The 22,794-nt window shown below is 46.7% G+C and overlaps 2 protein-coding genes across 11 annotated transcripts in view; both read left to right on the top strand.

Annotated features, from left to right (window-relative positions):
- The window catches only part of HTT (huntingtin), a 165,077-nt gene extending 164,289 nt beyond the window's left edge, over positions 1-788 (top strand). For all 7 annotated transcript variants that reach the window (XM_088131224.1, XM_088131223.1, XM_088131222.1 and 4 more), the window contains one exon: positions 455-788. In XM_088131224.1, coding sequence (XP_087987350.1) covers positions 455-668 — 214 coding nt within the window. In that variant the 3' untranslated portion in view covers positions 669-788. The remainder of the gene's footprint in view (positions 1-454) is intronic.
- A 4,028-nt stretch (positions 789-4,816) lies between these two features.
- The window catches only part of MSANTD1 (Myb/SANT DNA binding domain containing 1), a 42,043-nt gene continuing 24,065 nt past the window's right edge, over positions 4,817-22,794 (top strand). For 2 of the 4 annotated variants that reach the window (XR_015794185.1, XM_088131260.1), the window contains exon 1: positions 4,817-10,191. Coding sequence is in view for 1 of the 4 variants with exons in the window: in XM_088131260.1 (XP_087987386.1) it covers positions 9,938-10,191 (254 nt within the window). In the remaining 3 variants the exon portion in view is untranslated. The remainder of the gene's footprint in view (positions 10,192-22,794) is intronic. The other 2 variants (XR_015794186.1, XR_015794187.1) reach the window with 2 other exon arrangements.

The following is a 22,794-nucleotide window of genomic DNA, read 5'->3' as shown; positions in this document are numbered from 1 at the left end:
ATTTACTACTTACTTTATTTTAATCCATTCGGTTAATCCATAGAAAAATGGTATTTCAGTATCCCAAAACACAAAGCATCCCATTCCACTTTACTCTGTTTTATCAGCAGGAGCCCCATTCAGGCATTCACTTGATCCCGGGGAAGGTTCAAGTTGTTTTTGAGGGCTTGGGAAGTGGAAGTGGGAATGTGGAAGTAGCTTATGGGGAATAATGTTTACTTCGCATTGCATGCAGCCTTCATCAGGCCTGCTAAATTTTCATATGGATTGCTGATGAAGAATATCATGATAATATTTGAAGAGTATTCACTTGAAGAACATAGTAAACTGGTAGTATTTTATGGTTTTGTATATTTTTGAGTTTTAGTTGCACTGAGGAACGGTAGTTAAAGTTCATAAAATTTTATATGAAGTTTCCCAGGTACATCTTTGTTATCCTTGACCTTTTCTAAAGTCTCCCGCACATTATCAGCAGAATGGGGAAATCAGAAGAGATAGACATTAACTTGTTCTGCTTGGTGGCCATAGATTTTTATAGGCATCAAATAGACGAAGAATTGGATCGCAGAGCCTTTCAGTCTATCTTTGAAGTGGTCTCATCCCCTGGAAATCCATATCATCGTCTGCTGACTTGCTTACAAAATCTTCACAAGATCACACCATGTTGAAATAGTGCAGAGAAAGTATGCAAAGAAGTGGAAGGTTGACATTTGAATCTAACGCAATGGAGAACACTTGAAATTCTGGGCGTTTTTTAAATTACCCAACCAAAATTATTACATATGTAATCCATATGGAACATGGTTGCTGAACCAAGCAACACAAAACACGGCTTTTATGAGGAATGTATTAAAATGAGATCTGGTAAGATATGGACAAGTGCTGAATGCAAAGCAAATTGTTCATCTCGGCTTAAATCAATATACTGTTAACGCTGAACCTTGTGAATTCTGCAGTATGAGCTCACAGACATTTAAAAAGCCTCCATGCTTTAGTTTCATCTAGCTGCAAGTATTCATTGTAATTTGTAGTTATTTCCTAATGTTGACAGAGAGAAAGAAAAGGGAAAAAGACTTTTAAAATTTAGTTTTTCTGTCTAACATATATATATATATATATGCTCCAACATATTTTGATGTATAAGAGTGGGGAAATTAGACACATGGAACTATATTTCCTTTTTTACCTCTAGATTTAAAAGTTAAATCAATATATTGGTTTAAAAATAGCCAATGTAAATAGTTCTAAATCATGTATAGTATGTTAAGATAAAGGAATGGTGTGAGGCAGGGAAGCACTTATGATTAAAAACAATATTTGCCACATATGTTGAATAGCTTGATACAGTTTCCTATTGTATGTTCTTTAGGTCTATTTTTTTAATGCACTTCAGTGTAACATTTTAAACTCTGTATTTCATCTTTTGTATGTTACTATTTGAAAAGTTTAAATATATTGATTAGTTTAAATTGGACATAAGAGAGAATTTTATGTAGGTGCTTTGGATTCACTTTGGATAAGCAATTGGGGGAAGGGACTTGACACTTCACAAAACCTCTTGAAGTGCGCATTTGGGGAAAGCTTTCCTTGTAATAAGCAGTTCATCCAGCCATTTTTGGATAAGTCTTTTGATTTAAGTCATGCAATTTGTTTGGACTAAGAAAACTCTGCAGACCTGCCGAGAACCAAACCTGATTGTTACTCCAGAGTTGGCTCCAGGACTTGATAAAGAGGCAAATATTATTTTGTGGTCTGGCACAGCAGTGGGATTCTTTTTCCAGAGCGAGAGCCACTTTGGTTTTGGGGGGGGCACAGTTGAAGGTCTATAGGTCAGAAGCAAGCAGGCTCAGGCACAAAAGCTGGCAAGAACAGTGTCCCTGTTTCTCTCTCTCACACACACACGCACAAGCACCATGGCACTATTGAGTCTTTCAGCCACACGCTTACTTCCTACTCTCCTTTCCCAGGTCCTCTGCTTCACGGCCAGTCACCTTCCTAACTTCTGTGGCTTCAGTGCATTCCTTCCCCCTCCCTCTCCAGCTCTGAAGGGGTCCTGGAAGGCAGCCAGCAAGAGGGCCCCGCTCGGAGGGTGGCCTTTATCTGAGAGGGAGACCCTGGGCCTCTCCCAGCCGCTCGGAAGCTGGCGAAATGGCCCGGGTTAGCCTGGCTGCCAGCCCCGCAGAGGCTCTTTGGGGCGCATTTCCCCACCAGCCAAAGATGCACAGCGACTGCAGGAGCAAAAGACATCAGCTTGTAATCTTAAAGCGAGGCACAACATCCCGGGCTCGAGGCTACGGAAAGGTTTACTTGTTTCCCTGCGTGGGGCTGCTGAGTGCCTCACTGTGAGAGAAAACAGGGTTGGGAAGTTCAGTGTTTTGTTTTTTTAGCAATGCTCCTATAATAGAATTCATCTCCGCTTTTCTTGCTAACAAAATTAATTTTATCAGAAGGAATATGAACTGCATTAGTGTATATAATATATGTAAAATATATGCAACTGCATTTGATGTATGCATACAAATGTATTTATTAAACAGAGTTTAAATTACTTTCCGTTTGTAGACCAGCTATTATTTTGTATATGTGCATTCTTTAATTAAAAACAGTTGCTCCAAATAGTGAACTACTTTTCACTGGTCCAAAATCAAAAGGTAGCAGGAAAAAAAGACCCATTGTTTTTCTGTGATCGGGTTTCCAATAAGCCTGCTTCAAGGTATACTGATTTTGTTTGTTTTACGAAAAAAAGTTCTATATACTTATAAATGGCAGTGGACACTATATATGGGTGTGATATTTGATTTTGGACAGTGCTGGGGAAATACATACTTACCACAGACTTCACAGAGAAACAGAAAATTGCAGTTGAGATATTCCTGTCAGCTGGGTTGTGCTACAGTACTATTAGGATCACAAACTGGATTGGGTCCAAGTACAGAACTAACTCTAGGCAGAACAGGATAATTCAGATTGTATTTGCACAGATTCAGAGGACACGTCTGAAGCTGTTCTGTTCAGCCACACCAAAAAGGGAGGGGGATCCTTTTCAGTCTACATTGGGCCTACACAACACACGGGCCCTGCCACGCAGCCTTGGGTCACCTGCCAATGTTTTTTAAAAAGTTAATACATTTGTTGCCGTGGCCCTGAAAGACACACTGCCTGGCACCTCCAGGCCTCACCACCACTCTGCTGGCCAGCTGATTGGCACACCAGATATTCCTTTGTGGCCAGCATTTACTTTTAATTTATCAAAGTGGCCTTTTCTCCCTCTACAAGGTTGCAGGCCAGGCCTTCACCATCATCGTCGTCATCATTTATTGGGTTTTAATTGCCCACTCCAAAAGACGCTGGGCAGCTTACAGATATAACAGTCCAGAGAAGAAAGTAGCCATAATAGTAAAATGAAAACACAATGGAAATCCCCAGAACAGAGCCCTTGGAGAGTGGGAGCCATCTGTATCTCCGGGGGATACAGGTCCCAAACACTTTGGGATGCTTCCTCAGTCCCAAACAGTGACCAGATTTCATGGAGGGGGCCTGGAGCACACCCACTTCACCCGAGTGTTGTTCAGTTGTTCGGTCGTTGTGCCCAGCTCTTCGTGACCCCATGAACCACATCGCGCCAGGCCTTCCGGTCCTTCACTGCCTCCCTGAGTTGGCTCAGTTTCATGCTCATTGCTTCGGTGATGCTATCTAGCCATCTCATCCTCTGCCGTCCTCTTCTCCTTTTGCCTTCAATCTTTCCCAGCATCAGGGCCTTTTCCAAAGAGTCCTCTCTTCGCATTAGGTGGCCAAAGTATCTGAGCTTGAGCTTCATTATCGATCCTTCCAATGAGCAATCAGGGTTGATTTCCTTTAAGATTGACTGGTTTGACCTCCTAGCAGTCCAGGGGACTCTCAAGAGTCTTCTCCGGCACCACAGTTCAAAGGCATCAATTCTTTGGCACTCAGCCTTCTTTATGGTCCAGCTCTCACAGCCATACATTGCTACTGGAAAAACCATAGCTTTGACTATGCAGATCTTTGTCGGCAAGGTGACATCTCTGCTTTTTAATATGCTGTCTAGGTTTGCCATAGCTTTCCTCCCAAGGAGCAAGCGTCTAAGCTTGAGCGTATCAGGCCCCAATTCTGCTTCATCGCTGAGGCAGAACTGGATGGAAGCGTTCGGCCCTTTCTTGAGCTGCCGTTGTTTTCTCCCGGCTCCGGCACTGGATTGTAGTGCTTTAGTGGTGCTGTGCGGAAAAGCCCCGACATCAGGCAACCGACACCTTTTTCAATATTGCCATTAATTCTGCTGACATGGAACAGAAACCAGGTCAACCAATGGAAGCTCTGTCAAAATCTAAGGGCGAGTCCTAAGAAGCAGCACACTGGAGAGTATTGTCCCCAAAGCTTAAGAATTTAAATTGTCCTCCTCCTCCTCCTCCATCGGAGGAAGGGCTATCAGAATCCAAAATGGTGGCCACAGCAGTGTGATCAAAGCTGTGCATGTTTTTATGTTCGTGAGATGCACATACAAAAGGACGGAGCATCCACTGCACCATCGTGGCTGCCATATTGACTTTTCTGACCACACTCTGTAGCTGCCCTTGATTAGCGCAATCCACACAAAAGGACACGGAAGCCGGATTCCCAGCTTGTAGCAGCAGAGCGCTAACTCGGCGTCCTCCCCGCGAGTCACGCGCCGCGTCTGCCCGCGTCTCTCAACTTTCCGAAGGCGCCGGGACCGGCCCCTGAAGCGGGTGCACCGCGGCCCTCTCCAGGAGGCCCCGCGAAGCGGGCGCCAGAAGCGCCGCCTGTTGGCCGAAGCCTTCAGCCGGGCGGCTCTGTCCGCACAACCGTGCCTTGAGGGTGGCACAGAGGCTCGACGCCCGTATTGTGTGCCCTGGTGAGGCGGGCAGCGACCAAGTCTGAAACCAGTGCGTGCATACAAGCATACATACTGCGCCGCGGGCCTAAGCGTGCCACCTCGCCAGCCCCCGCCAGGCACCGCCTGAGCTGTTCTCCAACGTCCACGCAGACGAACCGGAGCGCGGCAAGGCCTCCCCGACTCCGCCTCTTCCAACCCAGGATCCCCGGGCCGGACTTCTGCGGCTGGGGCGCTGTAGAGTCCGCGGGCCCTCCCCGCAGAGGCGCCACCACCCTGTCCCCCACATCAGCGCAGGATCCTCGTCCTTCGGAACAGCGAGCGCTTTTCAGGCTCCTCCTCCACCCGCGCCGCGCGACCAGCGGCTTCCACGGAAACGCCGCGAGGCCCCCCCTAAAGAACGGGGGGCGAGCATTCAGCGCGCTCCCACGGCTGCCCCACGCGCCTCCCGCCGGAAGGAGAGGGAGCCCGCTCGGCACCACGTTCCGGCGAAAGACCGGCCCCGGGCTGCTCATCCGCCCGGGCTACCCCGGGCACGACGGCGACCTCGGCTCCGACGCGCCGCGGCGCCCCGCCTGCCCGCGGAAGCGCCTCCCGCGGGGGCCACGCGGGTCCCGACGGCCGCAGCGCGCTGCACGGGGGGAAAGGCCCCTGCGCCCGGGCCTCCCGCCGCCGCCCCTTGCCGGGGACCGGATTCCGCCGCCGCCCCGGGCCAAAAGGGGAGCCGGGCAAAGCCTTTGGAGCCTCTGGCTCCGCCCGGCCGAAGGAAATCAGAAATAAACTTTAGGGAAGGTGCCCGAGGAAGGTACGTTTCCATGCACGGGGCCGAGCCGCAAAAACCCCTCAGGCCGCTCTGGCCTCGCCTGAGGTAACTCCCGCCAACAAACCCGGCGGGGCCCTCTCTTTCCCGCCATTGGTCCTCGAGGGGGCACGTGACTCCGCCCCCCCCCGGGCGCTGGGGGGCGGGCGCGGGGCGGGAGGGGCCCCCGCTCCCCACCCCCCACCCGTGAGCGCGGAGCAGCCTCCTCCTGGCGGCCGCGAGGGAGGCCGCCCTGCTCCGCCCTCGCAGCGCCCTTCGTGGCCCGGAGAAGGCCTGCTTCGACTTCCGCGCTTCGAAAGCGCCCCCCCGCCCCTTGGCGGCGTCCGCCCGGCCCCGCTTCCTCCGCCGAGGGCCCCTTTCCTGCTTCCTCTCCCCGACGGGAGCCGGAGGCCCCGTTGCTCCTCCGTCCGTCCGTCGGTTCGCCTCGCCTGCGCCCGCACAGCCCGCCTGGGAAGGCCGGGCCTGGTCCCGAGGAGGGCTTCCGAGGCCTCGCGGGGCCGCTGCTTGGGCCACCGCGGGGGCCGTTGGTGCCGACCTTCCCCTCCGGCCCGCGCCCCTCCTTGGCGTCGGGGCGCTTCAGCTGGCACCTGCCTGGACGGGAGGGCGGCCCTGCTCTCCGGGGTATTCGCCCTGTGAGCTTTTCAGGGCCCCACTGGGCCCTGAGTTGCCGTTGCAAAATGGACAGCCACGTCAAACAAACAAACAAAATCAAGCAGGCTGTAAAATTGTGGGCATCACTGCTGGCTAAATTGTTGCCCTACGTAAATGCCACAGGCACAATGCCGCTATGAGGCCCTTGGCAGAGCAGTCCCAGTTGTCACAAAGGCAACGAATTACATCTAAATAGTTCCTACCTTAAGAACCTAACTGGACATCCCAGTTGCTCTTTTCTCTCAACTATTTCAATTTCCTGCTGGAGAATCAGGAGAAACAAATAATGTAACTTCCCACCCTCCGAAGCAGACTCCTTCTGCCCTATGGTTTCACCTTGCTCCTTTGTGCTCCGAGAAGGAGGGGAGGTCTTACAAATCCTTTACGCATCTTTGTGGTTGTGGATGTGGAAGCTGCTCTGGGTAGACACCCTGAGAGTAAACCGTGTTCCACTTAAACACCTGACCTTTGGGATGACACAAGATTGCTTCAGTGTATAGATTAATTATGTCATTTGTTTTAAGGACTTTTTTTTAATTCCTGATTCTTCTCTCACTTACAGAAGTTGTCCTGAAGAGAATCCAAGTTAACCATGCTAAAATGAAAGTCTTGGATTCTGGAAAAAGTTTGAAAGTATTGATAGACTGTCCAAGGATCTGCCCTAGATCAATATGAATAGTTTAAAGAATTGGGAATGTGTTTCCTGACATGCTCCCTCACTGATGTTAAAATAGCAGCAGCAGAGACATCAGGGCTTAGTTTAAAATGTTATTATATAAAAGGGGGAGATATTTTCAGCTCAAGTTTAAAACTCTACCAAAGTAAGACTCTGTCCCAGATTTTATATGGGTTGAAAACTGAGGTTGGAATCATCTCTTTATCCCACTTCTGGAAACAATATAAAACCATTTTTAAAACAACAGTTGGCGCTTCCACCAATGATTTATCAGTGCTTCAAAGTGTTGGATATCGTTCCATGTTGGCGCTCAGTAATTTACTCCTGCACGTGTCCAATCCCTATGAACCATCTTTTGGAACCATTCTTGCCTGCTTTTCCTCACATGACAATCAACCCAAAACAGCAATAGACCTGTCACATCCATTGAAACCAATATTTCAGGGATCAATATTCCTACTGAATCAGTAGTCTCGAAAAAAAGCAACCAATGGTTTCAGCCTGGATGGAGCTCGATCACCAATCTGCAGACCTCCCACTTGCTTCCTCTCATGGCCCTTGCTTAATCCTCACCAAATCCCCCACCGAAAGGTCAGCTGGATTCCTCCCCCACCCCCTGCAGGGCTTGCTATCTCTTGAGTGATCAATAGAGCTGTGAGACAAAAAAATCAAAGTGGTCATTTAGTGGGTTGTAGAAACCAGGTGGGCAGGAACCAGGTGGGAGGGAGCTCTTCAGACCTGCATTGCTTAGAAACAGGTTCTGGAAAGAAATGAAGTTCTTGTTTCTCCCTCAGAAAAAGCTTTGTCAGCCTGGGCGTTTCCACACGCACTCCTCATAGCAGCCTGGGGAGCAGAGTCTTTGATGGCCGACCAACTCAGGGAAGAGTGGATGGCAACCGAAAGACTTACACAGCATTGAAAGGAGAAATGCACATGGATTATCTAGTAAGGGACTGCTGATATGCGTTCCTTGCTTTAAAAAGTTGTTCATCTGATTAAGTTGAATTTAACTCCACATTTGTTTTATATTTTAAGAGATCTTCCCTTTCTCATTCCTGCATATTATTTCAAGCAAATTTAAATACTATTATATAACTCTTTGGCATGAGAGTAACATAACAGAATATTTTAGTCACGGAGATGCAGCTGAGGAGGTGGATCCTAACCCTCCCAGGCTCTCGACTGATCTTATGCTTCCCACTTAAGGGGGTGAAATCCAGAAGACTTTAGACTGATGCACCTGCCCTTGGCTGTATCCCCATTATCTAGCTAGGTATTAAAAACTCCAGGTTTGACAAATTGGGGGGGGGGTCAAAAGAATTATTGAATATGATTGGAAAGCTGAATCAACCCCTGATTTGTGGCAATGGACGATTGCATTGTTGGCAACCAATATCTGCACTAGTGCTTTTTTTTTTTGGCAAAGGGGGAAGGCATAATTTAGTCAACTGTTTGGATTCTTTTTGTTGTAACTGTCCAGGTTTCCCCGCACCTCTCCTGGAGAGCTTTAACATTAATTTTAATATTATATCGTCAACATGGTTGATTTCATTTTTTGTTAGCTCGCTTGTAATAATGACGTAACTTCACAAAAAACCAAAGCCAGTGATAAGAGGGGCCAGGAGGACTTCTGAGGGAGTGCGTTGACACAACCGGCACTCCTGCTGGGTGCAGATTCTTCTGGGGACCCCAACTCCAGCTGGGAGGGTCTTGCACTGGTAGTTGAAGAGTGCTTTAAAACACAGGAATAACTTTTCTGAAACTTTCTTTCAGGAAAGAGCAGTTATGAAAGAATTAGAAACCAGCCAGGAAGGATGAACTGAGGTTTTCTTTTTCTCTGCTTCCTTTGGGAGCTCCCAGTTTTTACCCGTTCTTCCAGTTGAGAATCCCATGAGGTCCCCAAAGACTGGACAGAAGTGCCTGAGGACACCCCACCAAGGTTGTATCCACCATCCCTTGGACGGCCCCTGCTGCTTTGGCGCTATGTGAAGGGAGAGGCTTTTCCACAGGCTCCTTCCTTCTGGGGTTTCCTTCACAGGTCTAGAACTTATGTCCCTTCAATGTGGCTTCTCAGTGGCTGATACCCTGCAGGAGTCTTTGGACCTCTTTGGAGCCTGGGTACCTGAAGCGTCCGGGGATGGCATCTCTGAGGCACATCTGCCTCCTGCCCCAGGAACCACGGTGGGGATGGGCAGCAGATGAGTTGCACTCTTGAACTGGCAAGCGTTCTCTTCTTTCTCTCATGGGTGCCCTCACTCGCATCGCAGTCTCCAAGCGCCACCCGGGGTGACCCTCAGGACCCGCACAAGGCCACCTTCTCCAGCAGGGGTGGGGGCTTCCTTTGCAGCAGCCAAGCCCCGGTCTCCTGAAAGGGGCTCTGCCTTGCCTTGCCTTGCCTCTCCTCTGAGAGGGACTCCCCAGACAGATCCTGGAGCCACCAGGGCAGCCATGGGCTCTGGCTGGCAGAGAGCTTGAAATGCAGAGAAGCAACTGCCCTTAAAATGGGGTCTTTCAAGCTGCCTCAATGAGATGCTGCTGTGATGGTGGGGATGCTGGGGGCCTGCCTGCGTGCGTGTGTGTGTGTATGTGTCCAAGAGAGGGTGAGTGTGCAGGCTTAGTTAAGCCTAATGTGTTTAAAAGCTTTAATATTGATGGCCTGTCAACTTTGTCCTGATTCTTTGCCTTTCAGTTAAAAGGTTTTTGTTGTTGTAGCTTATGCAGTTGCTCTGTTGCTATGGAAACATGACATCAAAATGACGTTTCTCTGTTTAAAAGCTTTTAACTAAATTCCAGCCTGTCAGATGTAGGCCCCATCTTGTGTGCTCAGCTCCCCGCCGTGGCAAAGAGGTTTCAGGCTGTCGTCGCAGCCTGGCGGTTCCTGTGCCGCCTGGACCGCTTTTAAGAGCCCTCTGAGTGCCTCGCCATGGCGGCAGCCCCGGCCCCCGGCTACCTCGTCTCCCCGCAGAGCGAGAAGCACCGCCGGGCCAGGAACTGGACGGATGCGGAGATGCGGGGCTTGATGCTGGTCTGGGAGGAATTCTTTGACGAACTCAAGCAAACGAAAAGGAACGCCAAAGTTTATGAGAAAATGGCCAACAAACTCTTTGAAATGACGGGGGAAATTCGCCACGGAGAGGAGATCAAGATAAAAATTACCAACATGACATTCCAGTACAGGTAAGCCTTGACCGCTAAAAGATGCCCTACCCTCTGCAGGCCTTTCCGCGGGATCCGTCTTTCTGGAAGTGGGATTTCGGGGCAGCCGGTACTGGGCTCGGCCGCTCTCCTTGTTCCAGGCGAAGTGGTACCAGGAGCCTTCTCTGGGGAGTGGGAAGGGGAGCCCGAAAGCAGCCTTGGCACGGGCTGTTCCAAGCCCTGGCAGGAGCTGAAACGTGCCATGCGAGCAAGGGTCATGCAGATGGTTGCACAATGAGGTTCCTCAGGGTAAAAGCAAGCCCAGCAAAGTGAAACCCTTTCCCAGGGGACCTCTCCACCTCGCCCCTGCCAATTCGGCTCCCTCCTGGAGACTGAAATCAGGCCTGCCTCCCCAGGCCGTGACACGTGCTCCTGGCATTGTCACCAGCCTGAGCAAATGAGCCCGTGCCTGAGAAATCACTCGGGGGGGGGGGGAGATGGGAGAGGCGGCTGCAAAGAGAGAGGAGGCGCTGCCTTCATGCCAATCGAAAGGGAAAGGGCCGTTGGATGAGGAGAACCAGATGTTTGGGAGGAGAGGGGAAAAAGAGGGAAGGGATTGGTTTCCTATTTGCCTGAGAGAGGATGCCATTCCAGATCTGCTCTTTGGGGACATTTAATGCCCAACTCGCGGCTGTTACGAGTGACCTAGCATTCATGACTCTTCAGTAGGAGGCTCTTCGCTTTCACCTTTACTCAACGCACAAGCCTGTCGCGATGAAAAAGTTACTCAGAAGTACATCCATGGTTGCCTGCTTGTTTTAGTTCGAACATCATCTCTGTATTTAAGTCCTCTGTTGGTCAATTGAGTGCAACTATAAAGAGTCCTAAAAGCATTTTAAGATTTGAAGCTTCATTTGCCTTTGGGTCAGGATGTCCACACACAAAAATGGGCAGGACTTCCGCTGCACAGTTGGGGCTGTAATCTTGACTTCTTAACCTCCTCCCTCAATATGGTTTAATTTTCACTATAGGGAAAGACCCTAACAAGTTTCCATATAGGCACAGAGAGTGCAATTATTATGGGCTTAAGGTTTGATGACTAGAGAGATCTCAGAAATGAACTTGAAAGGTTGAAGAGACAGAAAGCGCTCAGGGTGCTTCCCAATAAATTTAAACTACATCCCAATTTTTTATGCTCCACCTTTTTCACATGCCAAAAAGAGATGGAAAGAAATGTTTTTAGGGATGTGCAGCATGAGGAACAGGAGAGATTGTGCTCACATGCAGTGACTACAAGGCAGATCTCTCTCTTTTGCACTAAAAATGCCTTGGAAGAAGGCACCTGGGCACCATCAAAGGAATTATTCTGGAAGTGATCCTGTAGGGAAATGGGACCTTCACATGCCCTATCCAGAACTTTGGGGAATGAACCTGTGAGCTGTAAGATTGCAGGATCACCTGACAGCTCCAGAGAAGGCTGCTGGTTTCAGCACTAGTAGACTGGTGTCTGGTACCAGAACCGGGCATTTCTGCTACTAGAGGGAGACCCCAAGCCCTTGGCTGCCACCTACATTGTAAAAGGAAAGCCTATCCCCTGTGCCTCTGTCAAGGAATTCTTCCACAGTGTGTGAAAGAGAGAGAGACAGCAACCTGCAGAGAGCTGAGGGCTTTCCTGAGGCCAGCACAAGACACGCCCTTTAAAGAAACAGCCTAGTCTACTTGCCAGATCTTGGCCACACAATATGGAGAACTCTTAGGCCACTCTCTGTCCTTGATATACTTGTTCCAGTTTCTACAACTGGACTGTTGATGGAAGTATAGTTGGAAATAGCATAATGTTTACTGTATATAAACTGTTCTACTTATAAGACAACATATTTTCAAAGCAAGCATTAAGATTTGAATATTATATTCTGCATGCAAACATTTATCTGCACATGCCCAGCTACAGTAGTTGCATTTATAAAACTTTCATTTGGGGCTGGTGGTGGTGGAAACAGATTTTGAAGAATTCTGCTTTGAATTAACAGCCAAGGTTCTGCATAAACTATTAAGATTCCACAGTAAAGCCTGGCAGTATCTCAATCATCTTTGCTTTAGTGGTGGCAGAACTCGTTCAGGCTCTGCAAATACATATTTGTTCTGGGGTTTGGTGCATCTCAGCTCATCAGCTTTGGCTTGTGAGGGGAGATTTAAATATTGCAATCAGATCCATGTTATTATACAGGTTGCAAAATAGAGTCGGTCCAGTCCATAGAGTTAGCAATATTTTTTCCTGGAAAATAATTCCAGCCTGAAGCTTGTCTTCCTTTTTCATTTTTTCCTTTTTCATAAATTAATGTCACCTATAAGCAATATCAAGCAGGCATTATCTTTTTTAAAAGTGCAGTCACAGGGCCTTTGGTAGTCCATCCTTCAGTGCGAACTGTTTAATTTTACAATTGGGGCATAAAGAAAAAACAGATGCAAGAGGAATTAACTAGTAAATATGTAGATTAATGGGGCATCTCTTTCTGAATTATACATACACACATACACAACAACTTTTAAAATATAAAACTAAGAAAATAAGGTGTTATAAACACAATAGAGATCCTGCAGTAAACCTACCTATAGTAAAACATATAAAACCAAACCAGATATTAGCTTTCTGTTCCCATCACTCATTCTGATGAAAATGACTAAGGGTTTCACCACATTAGGATTTCCCTCTCATCACTGGGAATGTGTACAAAACAAATAAAAAGTCATCCTGAAGTTGGAACGAAAAAGCTCCTCTCAAAATGTTTTTGGAACACTAACTGGGAAACTCAAAATCGTTCAAGGGAATAATGGGAACGAGCCCCTTGCTCCTTTGATTTACATCATAGGGCACATAAGGAAATACAGAACGATTGTCCTACAGAAAAATTGGCCAAGAGGATGATTTTCCATTTTTGAAAAATAAATTTTAAAAATTTCTATAGCAAATAATGGAAGCAAGAGTTGCCCACACAAGCAACACTCAGCAAAGATGTAACGGTAATGGATTTGTTTTAACATAGCCCATGCACAACATGACAACAAAAATACATTCCTCTGCCTATTACCTTGCAGCTTTTTACATTAGACAAACTGCCTGCAAAATTCACCAAATAAACAGTACAGCATAGTTTTGTATTTGGCAACATACAGTTCAGCAGCATAGCAATTCTGTCTGTAACACACACACATGCACAATGCACAGTGGTGCATTTAGCAACCTCCCAGAGGAAAAAAACACATAACACATAAAGCGATAACATTACCTAACTTCCCTCTAGTAATGAATTTAAAAGCAACGAACGTATCCACCAGACAGGAAGCAGCAGAAGCTTAGCAAAGTCTCCCTTGCCTGCCTTCTACTTTAGCTACCTCTAACCAGAGGCAGGAGGGTGGAATTTGTGTCATTTGGCTTGTATACTCCAAGTCTTGGAGGAATTTTAAAAGGTCAGTTGAAAGGCCTTTGGGGGAAAAGAATCTAAGAGGGTGATATCTCTGCAACTGCATCATTCTTGAAGGAGAGCAATTGACTCAATATTTTCACTCTGGATTCAGGTCTAGTTTGGGGACAGAATCAGCCAATCTGACATCCGATAGGACAAAGACCAGAGGGAGTGTTGACCCTGCTGGGCCTCATGGCAATTTTTGATATTGCAGCTCATGGTTGTCCTTCTAGAGGGTTTCTGAGTTGGGAGAACTGTGTTATCGTGGCTCCACTTCCTCTTTCAGGAATGGTTTCAGAGAGTAGTATTAGGTGCCTGTGCTATGCTGTGGGGTTGACAAAGACACTATTTTATCCCTAAGGCTTTTTAACATGTATATGATGCTGCTGGAGGTGATCATCAGGATGTTTGAGACTGGGTAGCAGCAATATGTTGATGATACTCAGCTCTCTTTCACTATAACTTCAGAATCTGAGAGGCTGTGCATGTTCTACATAGAGTCTAGGTCCTGTGATGGAGTAGATGATGTCCTTTAAACTGATTTTGAATCCTAATAAGAAAACAATCTTGTAGATAGACTGTTCACATGTGTAAGGAATGAGACGTTGCATACCCTTAGAAAAAAAGGGTCATTTGAGGTGCTCCTAGAGTCATCAGTGTCATTGAAGGTCTCAGTGACATTTCTGATCTTACTTTTCTTGAACAGGAAGAGCTTACTTCTGTTTGTCTGCACACTGATAAACTCACTCTTAAGTTACACTGTATGTGAGCCTATTCTGGTGCTTGGTCTGGCATCCGTAGCTGGTGAAGAATGTAACAGTCAAGTCAGCTGCCTGGAGTGTCTGGGAGAATATGGGTTGTATCCCTACTGATGCCCCCTCCAGGGCTGCCAGATTGCTCCCCAGAGGGTCTAAAGTTTGCTGGTGACATCAACAGTCTAAACAAGGTGGAACCAGGATCGCTGCTCCAGATCTGGTTGATCGCTCAGGGAAGGCTGCATATGGGGCTTGTTCAGGGCTGCATATGGGCAGCCATGCGCCAGGAGGCTTTCTCTGTGGTGGCATCTGTCTGTGAAATCCTCACACTCAAACAGTTGTGAAGTACGCTGAAAATTTTCTTTGCTCAGGCCTCAACTACGCAAAGGGCTTTTAGTTCTGCTTCAGTTTTCTCTTCCTCCTTCTGCAGATGATGATTATGTTGTTTTTAATGTTTTGATTGTGCTCTTTATATTTTGTAATAATATAATATAAATATAATTTATTTGGAATAATAATGATAATGATAATAATATCCTAGACTCAAGATCAAACACTAGGTTGAGGGTGTTTATTCAGGGCTCACTCAAAAGTGCCAATTCCCAGCTTGACATTTCAAGCTTTAAATATTCTGCACATTCCTATTCATCAGTCAAAACCCACTGAAATTTGAATTTGGGAGTGACTGGGAATGAGGTCCAGTTAAGATTTTTTTAACATTTAAAATAACTATGGTTGGGGTTTTTATTTCACATTATTTCATTTTGTTCAGCACTTAAATTCCCTGATTGCAAACTGCATCATAGAATCATAGAATCACAGGGTGGGAAGGGCCCAGGGAGGGAATCCTCGGACCATCCCGGACCAAGGGCCGTCCCAGCCTTGGCTTGAAAGCCTCCGTGATGGAGCGCCCGTGACTCCAGGAGGGAGGCTGTTCCACGGCTTCAGAGCTCTCACAGCCAGGAAGTTCCTCCTTAAGTCCGAGTCTGGATCTGCCTCTGTTGAGCTCCCCCCGGCTGCTTCTTGCCTTCCCCTCAGGTGCTCTGGGGAACAGACCCACATCCTCTGCCCTGAGACATCCCTTCGTGCATTGGAAGGCTGCTATCAGGTCTCCCCTTAGCCTTCTCTTGCTTAGGTTAAACAGGCCCACTTCCCTTAGCCACTCATCGTAGGATTTAGCCTCCAAGCCCCTCACCATCTCTGCACTCTTCCCAGTTTCTCAGCATCCTTTTTGTATTGTGGTGGCCAGAACTAGACACAGGATTCCAGGTATGGTCTGACCAGTCCAGCACAAAGAGTACTATTGCTTCCTGTGATCATGGCAAGTTCAAAGACATAATATTTACAAAATTAATAATTCTAAAAATATCTGTACAGTTTTGCTTCGGTTTATTGGGGTTAGATTACTACATAAATATATTTACTAATAACTTTATTTAAGAAACATAAGCGGAATTGATATTGGTAGATCATATTTCATGGAAAGGATTTAGAAGAGGCAAATCTTAAATACAAATATTTACATAGATTGAATTATTATCACTGTTGTTGATGGTTGTTCATCAGTTTTGGTACTACAGGTTTCCAGAGTTGTGTTACAGTGCTGCACAAATTACTTCTCAAATTAATTCAGGACGTGAACATTATAGCTGGAGACACATATGAGCAACTTGTAGAATGCAATGTGTTGAGTTAATGCCATTGAAAAGAGGGCCATGTAAGTTAGTCTTGCACACTTGATTTTGCCATTTTAAGTAGCAGTTGAGGAAGCTAACTGGAAGTGAGTCGAAATATTTTAAACTTCTTATTCCTGTGGATGATTTTAATGAAAATCACTCTCTTGAAATAGATTATTTTCATCAGAAACTGAAACCAGAACTATTGTTTAAACAAAACAAAACAATAGGAACAGTATCCCCCCACTTTGCAGATGAGCTCTTTTCTCCGCCAGCTTCTCTTTAAAGCAGGACTTTACATGCCAAGGCCAAACTCTATGCTGAACGAAACACGGAATTGGGAGAGAGATGTTCACGTTCAGGTTTTGGGAAAAGATGCAATTTAACTTATGATATTGTTCCAGTAAATAATATTAGTTTGTGATCTTTACAGTGAAAGCTGTATAAACAGCGAGGAGGCTAAGATAGCGGTATTATTTCTGCCCATCCTCCACCTCTTTGAATTATTTAACAATAGACTGAAAATGGGTAGGGAAAGAGGGAAAATTGAGGAGCAGATGAAGGTACCACGGAGCAAGAGAAGAAGAGACAAATTTCAGGGTAAACGGAACTTATTCCAACGGTTGATAGAATGAAAGCAAACCAGGAATACAGGAGCCAAAAAGTAGGTTTGTCTTGGTGTTAATAATAAAGTTTAAATTCTATTTTAAATTTCTCTTTAAAATATCAAAAAAATATAACAAAAAATCTCTTCCTAAATGCCATTAGGTTTGTTACACACTATCTTACCTTGGAACCGAATTCTCACAAAACAGGACAAGTTGGTTCAGATCATAACCCAGTAATCTGCAAATGGTGATTCTGACCTAGGAAATCCAAGGGAGAAAAATGTAGTTCAAAAGAAAAATATTCCAAAGCATCCATCTTACATACGTTTATATTTATTTATTACTCATTTATTATGGTGACTTATGGGGACGCGGTGGCGCAGCAGCTTAATGACGCTGAAAGTTGCCGGCCAGAAATGGTCGACACTTCAGCGGTTCAAGTCCAGCCTTCGCGTTAGCAGGGTGAGCTCCTGTTTCCTCCCCAGTTCCTGTAAACCCAACAGTTCGAAAACTCACGTGAGTAGATAAATGGGTACTCTCACTCTGGTGGGAGGAAAAATGCTGGCGGCGCCTTGCAAAAAGGAGTCAGGGGCAGTTGCTGGTAAGCGCGAAAAACCGCACGCGCCCGAAAAAACCGCGCACGGAAGCAACGGAAACCCCGCCTCCTGCGCTCGCCAGCTGGGCTCTGCTCTAGGAAGGAGGCTCTGGCAAACCACTTCCGAAACACCTTGCCTTGAAAACTGCAAGGACTCGTCCAAGGCAGTCACTGCAGGGTCAGCAATGACTGAGCGCAGATTAAAAAAAAAATAAATGGTGACTTATATTCCCCATATAATTCACCCAGTTGCTTGCAAGCAGTAGAAATCACTGCTTACCCCTGCTGTCGGTAGGGAGAGAAGGGTCCGGCTGCGGGGTTGCATGGCCGCCCTCTCCTTCCCCTGTGGGGTTTCATGCCTACCCTCTCAAATGCCGCAGGGCCACCCCATCTTCCAGAGTGCTCCAGCAGGAGAACCTGCCTGAAGAACGATGCCCGAACAGGTTAAGTCAGAAAGGGCCTCACGCTGCCCTTCTGGGCTGCCACTCCCACCCTGAGGCCTCGGGTCCCGCCCGCCTGGAGCGTTTTGCTTCTTCCTGCTTCTTACTTGGCCCCCGATGAAGGGCAAAGGCAATCCAGTTGGGGAAGAGGACCACGGCTGTAGCCGCCTGCCTCTGCCTTGGCACACCTGTCTTATTTCCTTCAGGGAGGGCTGGAAGGCTGTGGAGGATGACAGAGTCCCTCTAAAAAATCCCTGTATGTAAAAATTAAAGTCAGGTGACATCCCTAAGAAAAGGACAACTCAATGTGCTGAACCTCCCCACCCCCCGGCCCAAGTTACTGCGTTTTCCTTTTTAAATTTTTCCAGCAAGCTAAATTCTTAACTGGTACCACTTTAAGACAGACCCTAGATATCAGGAAGTCCTGCTTGAGCTTTTCACGCAATGCTGACGGTCTGCATTTAGTCATTAGAAAGGCTGTGCAAGAAGAACCCCCACCCCAGCCTCCGGCCGTTTCATTTCCACCCTGCCACAATGCAGGGGATGGGCTTGGTCTGCCACGTTTTGTGAACAGAGCTTGCGTGGACCCAGATAGGCAAGGCTGAGCAACAGCCCAGCGAAGATTGTACAGTCTGTTGGGGAAAGACCCTGCGCCCCCCCCCCACCGTGCCCTCTCCCTTCTCTGTCACCCGGGCAGCGAGGTTCAGATCCACTCCTCTACGCAGTCAGGGCATGTATTAAAAGTCCCCAAAGCCTAAGTCTGCCGAGGTACTCTCCCAGGCAAAAGAGCCAAATACCTATACAAGCAAGCCTGTATACTCAATTTGGCATGGGTCAGTCACATGGGCCGTTGGGTCAATTACACATTTCTAAGCAAGTGCAAAATCCCCCCGAAGTTTACCTTTGCGTGTGTGTCTAACGGTAGCATTTCCATAGCAACCTGCTATAGGGTTTGTCCCGTTCATCTACAGCGGCCGCTTTGCAGCGCGGCGTGCAGTTCCGCCAGGCCTGAGCTGCCCCCTTGCCCCGCACAGGCACAGCTGCCTTTTGCTTGTCTGCTCTGCGCTGTTTCAGCTAACTTTGCCTCCTGATCATGACATCTGTTTGGTTACGCCTAAGTCTCTTTACTCAGATTAAATTCCTCATGAATTCCCCCAAATGCCTCTAGGTTCACCCATCTCTTGCAAGACACAGCCAACGCTTGGGCGACCCACTATTCTGGGCCCTGGACAGAAACGTCTGGGCTGGCCTCGCAAGCAGCACAGGAAGTGGCTCCCAGAGTAGGGCCACCCTTGCCAAGTGGTGCCATCCTGAAGGACAAAATGGGTGCCAGCCAAAAGGCCTCCTGACTGCCATCTAGCTTGCAGCTCAGGTTTACCAAAAGTGGACTTGTTAAGGGTGATGTATGGTAATCTATTTAAGAGTTGCGCTATTTTGCACAAAAGTAAGAGCCCAACAGGGAGCAGGGTGTTTGGGGAGCTGCTGAAAACTGCTTCGTTCCAGAGAAACCCTCCCAACCCCCTGCTGTCTTTCTGCTGTTGTGGTAATTTTTGCCCAAGACTCAGGAAACTGAGTTGGGCATTAACATGAATAAATGTGCAAATGTATGGTTTTCATTCTTGGAAATCCCCCTCCCCTAAGGACGAGCACTTTCTTCCCTTTTCCTGACTATGTAGACATGTGGCCCAGTGAAGAGTCCTTGGAAATTAAATACCTGCAACTCTTTTCTAAAACCTCCCAGCAGTTTTAGCTTTCAAGTGACTCTCACAGCTTTTGTGCACGGTAAGGAGTTTCCCCCGGGAACCACACTCGCAGGACAGCCCCCCCCTCGGCACCCGTTAGGACCTTCTGCTTGGAGAATAATGCTGGACAGTGGGGATTCCTTAAGGGGCTGGTGACTAAAAGTGTATTGTGCCATTACTCTGGACTTACTTCTCGTAGGGGTAATTTAGGTGCTGCTTTTAATTTGCAAGTCTCTAAAGAAGTCTGCTCCAGACATTGGGACAGGAGCTTCACAAAGTCCATTGCAACTTTTTTTTTCTAGACATTTTTTATCCTGCCTTTCTTATTTTTATAAATAACTCAAGGCGGCAAACATGCCTAATTCTCCTTCCTCCTCCTATTTCCCCCAAACAACAACCCAGTTAGGTGGGTTGGGCTGAGAGAGATGGACAGGCCCAAGGTCACCCAGCCGGCTTTCATTCAATGTACAATGACAAACATAGGTAGGATGGTATTGTCAATGACAATAAGTTTGTTTGTTTTTTTTAAAGAGAGAACTATTTGTGGCTATTTTTGCTTCCTTGGATATGAAATTGTTTAACTGTGCTTTGTTCATTTGGGTTGAAAAGGTTGGACAATAACTTTGGCTAGAGATAAACTAGGCTAGCTGTTCCTGCAAGAAATACCTGAATGAGAGAACCAGATGAAAACTTCCTGGGCTCTATGGAAGAAGAAGGGAGTGTAAGTGATTGATGAGTAAATTAATTAAGAAATACCATCACTTTGTCTCTATGACAGTTCTGTACAACCCACCACATACTTCCTCTGATGCAAAGAGTGATCCGACCTCTGTAACTTTAATGGCAAGTGGGGAGTTGCATCCAGAGGTTGCAGTTTGTTCCTAGCCTCTCTTGTGCTCAAATCGAGCTGGGGCAGAAGATTGGTAAGGTTCTGGCATGGGGGGGTGGGGTTCTTCTTGGCCCTTCTGCTGTGCTACGTGGTGCGAAGAACTCAACATGAGGTCTGATGTTTCTAAATGTGCTGCATTTGTGGAGGAGGGACCATAGGCTGCAGAGGAAAATATGATTAATGTTAGCAGGGAACCTACCAGGCCAATATTCTACTTAATTAAGTGCCATCAGGTCAGGATGAGTACCTGGTGCCTGCATGGACCATCTTTCCTGATCCTCATAACTCTCTGAAGGATAGTTTTGATCTCATCAATTTACCCCACCCATTTTCTTCCCCTTCTTCTACTTCCCTCAACTTTTCCAAGCATAAGAATTTTCTTCTAGTCCATTATCTGTTCCCATCATAAATTTCTACTTGCAGATCATTGCCTCCAGGGCCTCTGATCCAGGACTAGTTGATTGGTTCTTCTTGCACTCCATGCTAGTCTTTCCTAATCCATAAGCTGGAAGTATTGTGCCTTCTTTATTTCACTCTTTCTCAGTGGCCACCTTTCACAGCTGCGTATTACCACTGAGTAGACCAATCCTTTAACTCCCCTAAACCCAGCTGTTACTGAGGCACTGAAATTGAATTCCCCGAAATTGAAATATTTCACGATCTTATGTAAGTTCATCTTTGTCTTCCTCCCTAGGGTTAATCACCTCTTTGCTCCTCCAACATATTGCCCATCCACCTCTATTCTCAAGCCTTGTTCTGAGTCCCAATCAACTAAGTCTAGACAGAAGAAAAGTTAACCCTGGAAGATGTTAAAAGCAAGCTGTGATGGAATGGAATTATGAAGGCCAGGCTCAGGGAGATAAATGCATTCTTAGTTCATCGTAAGAGCGTGGGATGTGCAAGAGGATGAGGCTGGCACCTCCCTGAGGAATTCATGGTGTTGTGACTGGCTAGCTTGGGAGCTAGGGTTCAATCTGGAGAGATTCTTGCTAGAGGTTGTAGTTAATAAACACAGCAGAACTGAATTTGCATTGTCTCTTGGAGTTCTTTGGGCTAAACCTGACACAAGCTGATGGATGAATGTAGCTGTAGAATAGAAATCAAAACAGGGAAGGAAAGGGGAAAAACACCCCAAAATGGCCTTCAGAGCAGGAAAGGATACCAGGCAAAAGATGGAAACCATCTTTTCACTGCAAAAAAGCTGGTCACCTCAAGGAAGAGTCCTCAATTTGGAAACTGAGTAAAGTAATCAGACGCCTAGAATAGGGGGGCTAAGAACTAAGGCAACCATGAGGGAAATCGTGGCCAAGGAGTTAAATGATGTCATCACAGTGAAAAAGTAGTTTCTGTTGGTCAGTGACTAGACTCGAGTAACTAACTGACCAAAATTAATAAATAAAATAGGGTTAAAAGGAAAATGAGGTGATTAGTCAGATTTAAATGTTCCTAGCAGAGAGCCTAATGGATTTTGCCAGATATTAAACAAAATTTGGAAACATTATAAGAGAGTACATCACTCTTATCAGCTAAAGGATAGCGGAAATAAAAGGAGTCAGCACAACCTGAATATCGAGATAATAAAGGTGCAATAGAGAGCCAGTTTAATTAGCAGTTAAGGCACCAGGCTAGAAATGGGGAGACAGTTCTAATCCTGTTTTAGGCACGAAGCCAGCTGGATGACCTTGGGCCAGTCACTCTCTCTTAGCCCTAGGAAGAAGGCAATAGCAAGCCTCTTCTGGAATCTTGCCAAGGAAACTGCAGGGCCTAGTCCAGGCAGTTGCCAGGAGTCAAAAACTGACTCGAAGGCACCCCACCCCCCAAAAAAGGTACAATACGTTTGTGTTGCAGTTCATGGTAAGACTGACAGTAAAGGAGTATTATGCTGTTCTATCAAGAGCTCCTGATTTAAATTTCAAAAGTGCTTCCTGTATGGGATTTTCTGGAATCTCCCTTCCAAATCCTCAGTTTGCAAGGCATTAACAGTGCGCAAAGGTCAGAGCTCTTCCTAATTTTGGTATAGTAATTTGATCGAGATATCTGGCAGGTTTGTGTCTAGTAATGTGATTAAATAGACATCAGTGGGAATTAGGCTATCCTCAGATTGTTGCCCCATATCAAGCACATGTCTGATGTTCTTCCTGGCTGAGTCGTACCACCATTGTGCCTGAAGGGAGAAGTCCTAGGAGTGCAGCTTCTCTTCCAGCCCCCTTTCCCATTTTGTAACAAGGGGGTCACACGGGGCTAAGCCTATAGTGACGAGTCAAATGCAGAAATATTGACCCATGCACTGGCTTCAACTTTAAGGAGTATCACTTCTATATGAAGAGCAGTGTTGGGCACGAACTTGAAGAAGAAATTTCTTAGGAATTTGGACTGGACAGACTCAATCTTTGAAAACTTGGTGTATGTGCCAAGTTGCACTCCATAAAGAAGCTGTGTTCAGGCCATTATAGAGAAGAATTTTACTGCGGCAAAG

This window comes from Python bivittatus, unplaced genomic scaffold, assembly GCF_059951505.1.
Source record: "Python bivittatus isolate LINGU-HERP-01145 unplaced genomic scaffold, Pbiv_v1 ctg000970_np1212, whole genome shotgun sequence".
Lineage (NCBI taxonomy): Eukaryota > Metazoa > Chordata > Lepidosauria > Squamata > Pythonidae > Python > Python bivittatus.
The sequence above is the reverse complement of the archived record's forward strand: the minus strand, read 5'-3'. Positions and strand labels throughout refer to the sequence as shown.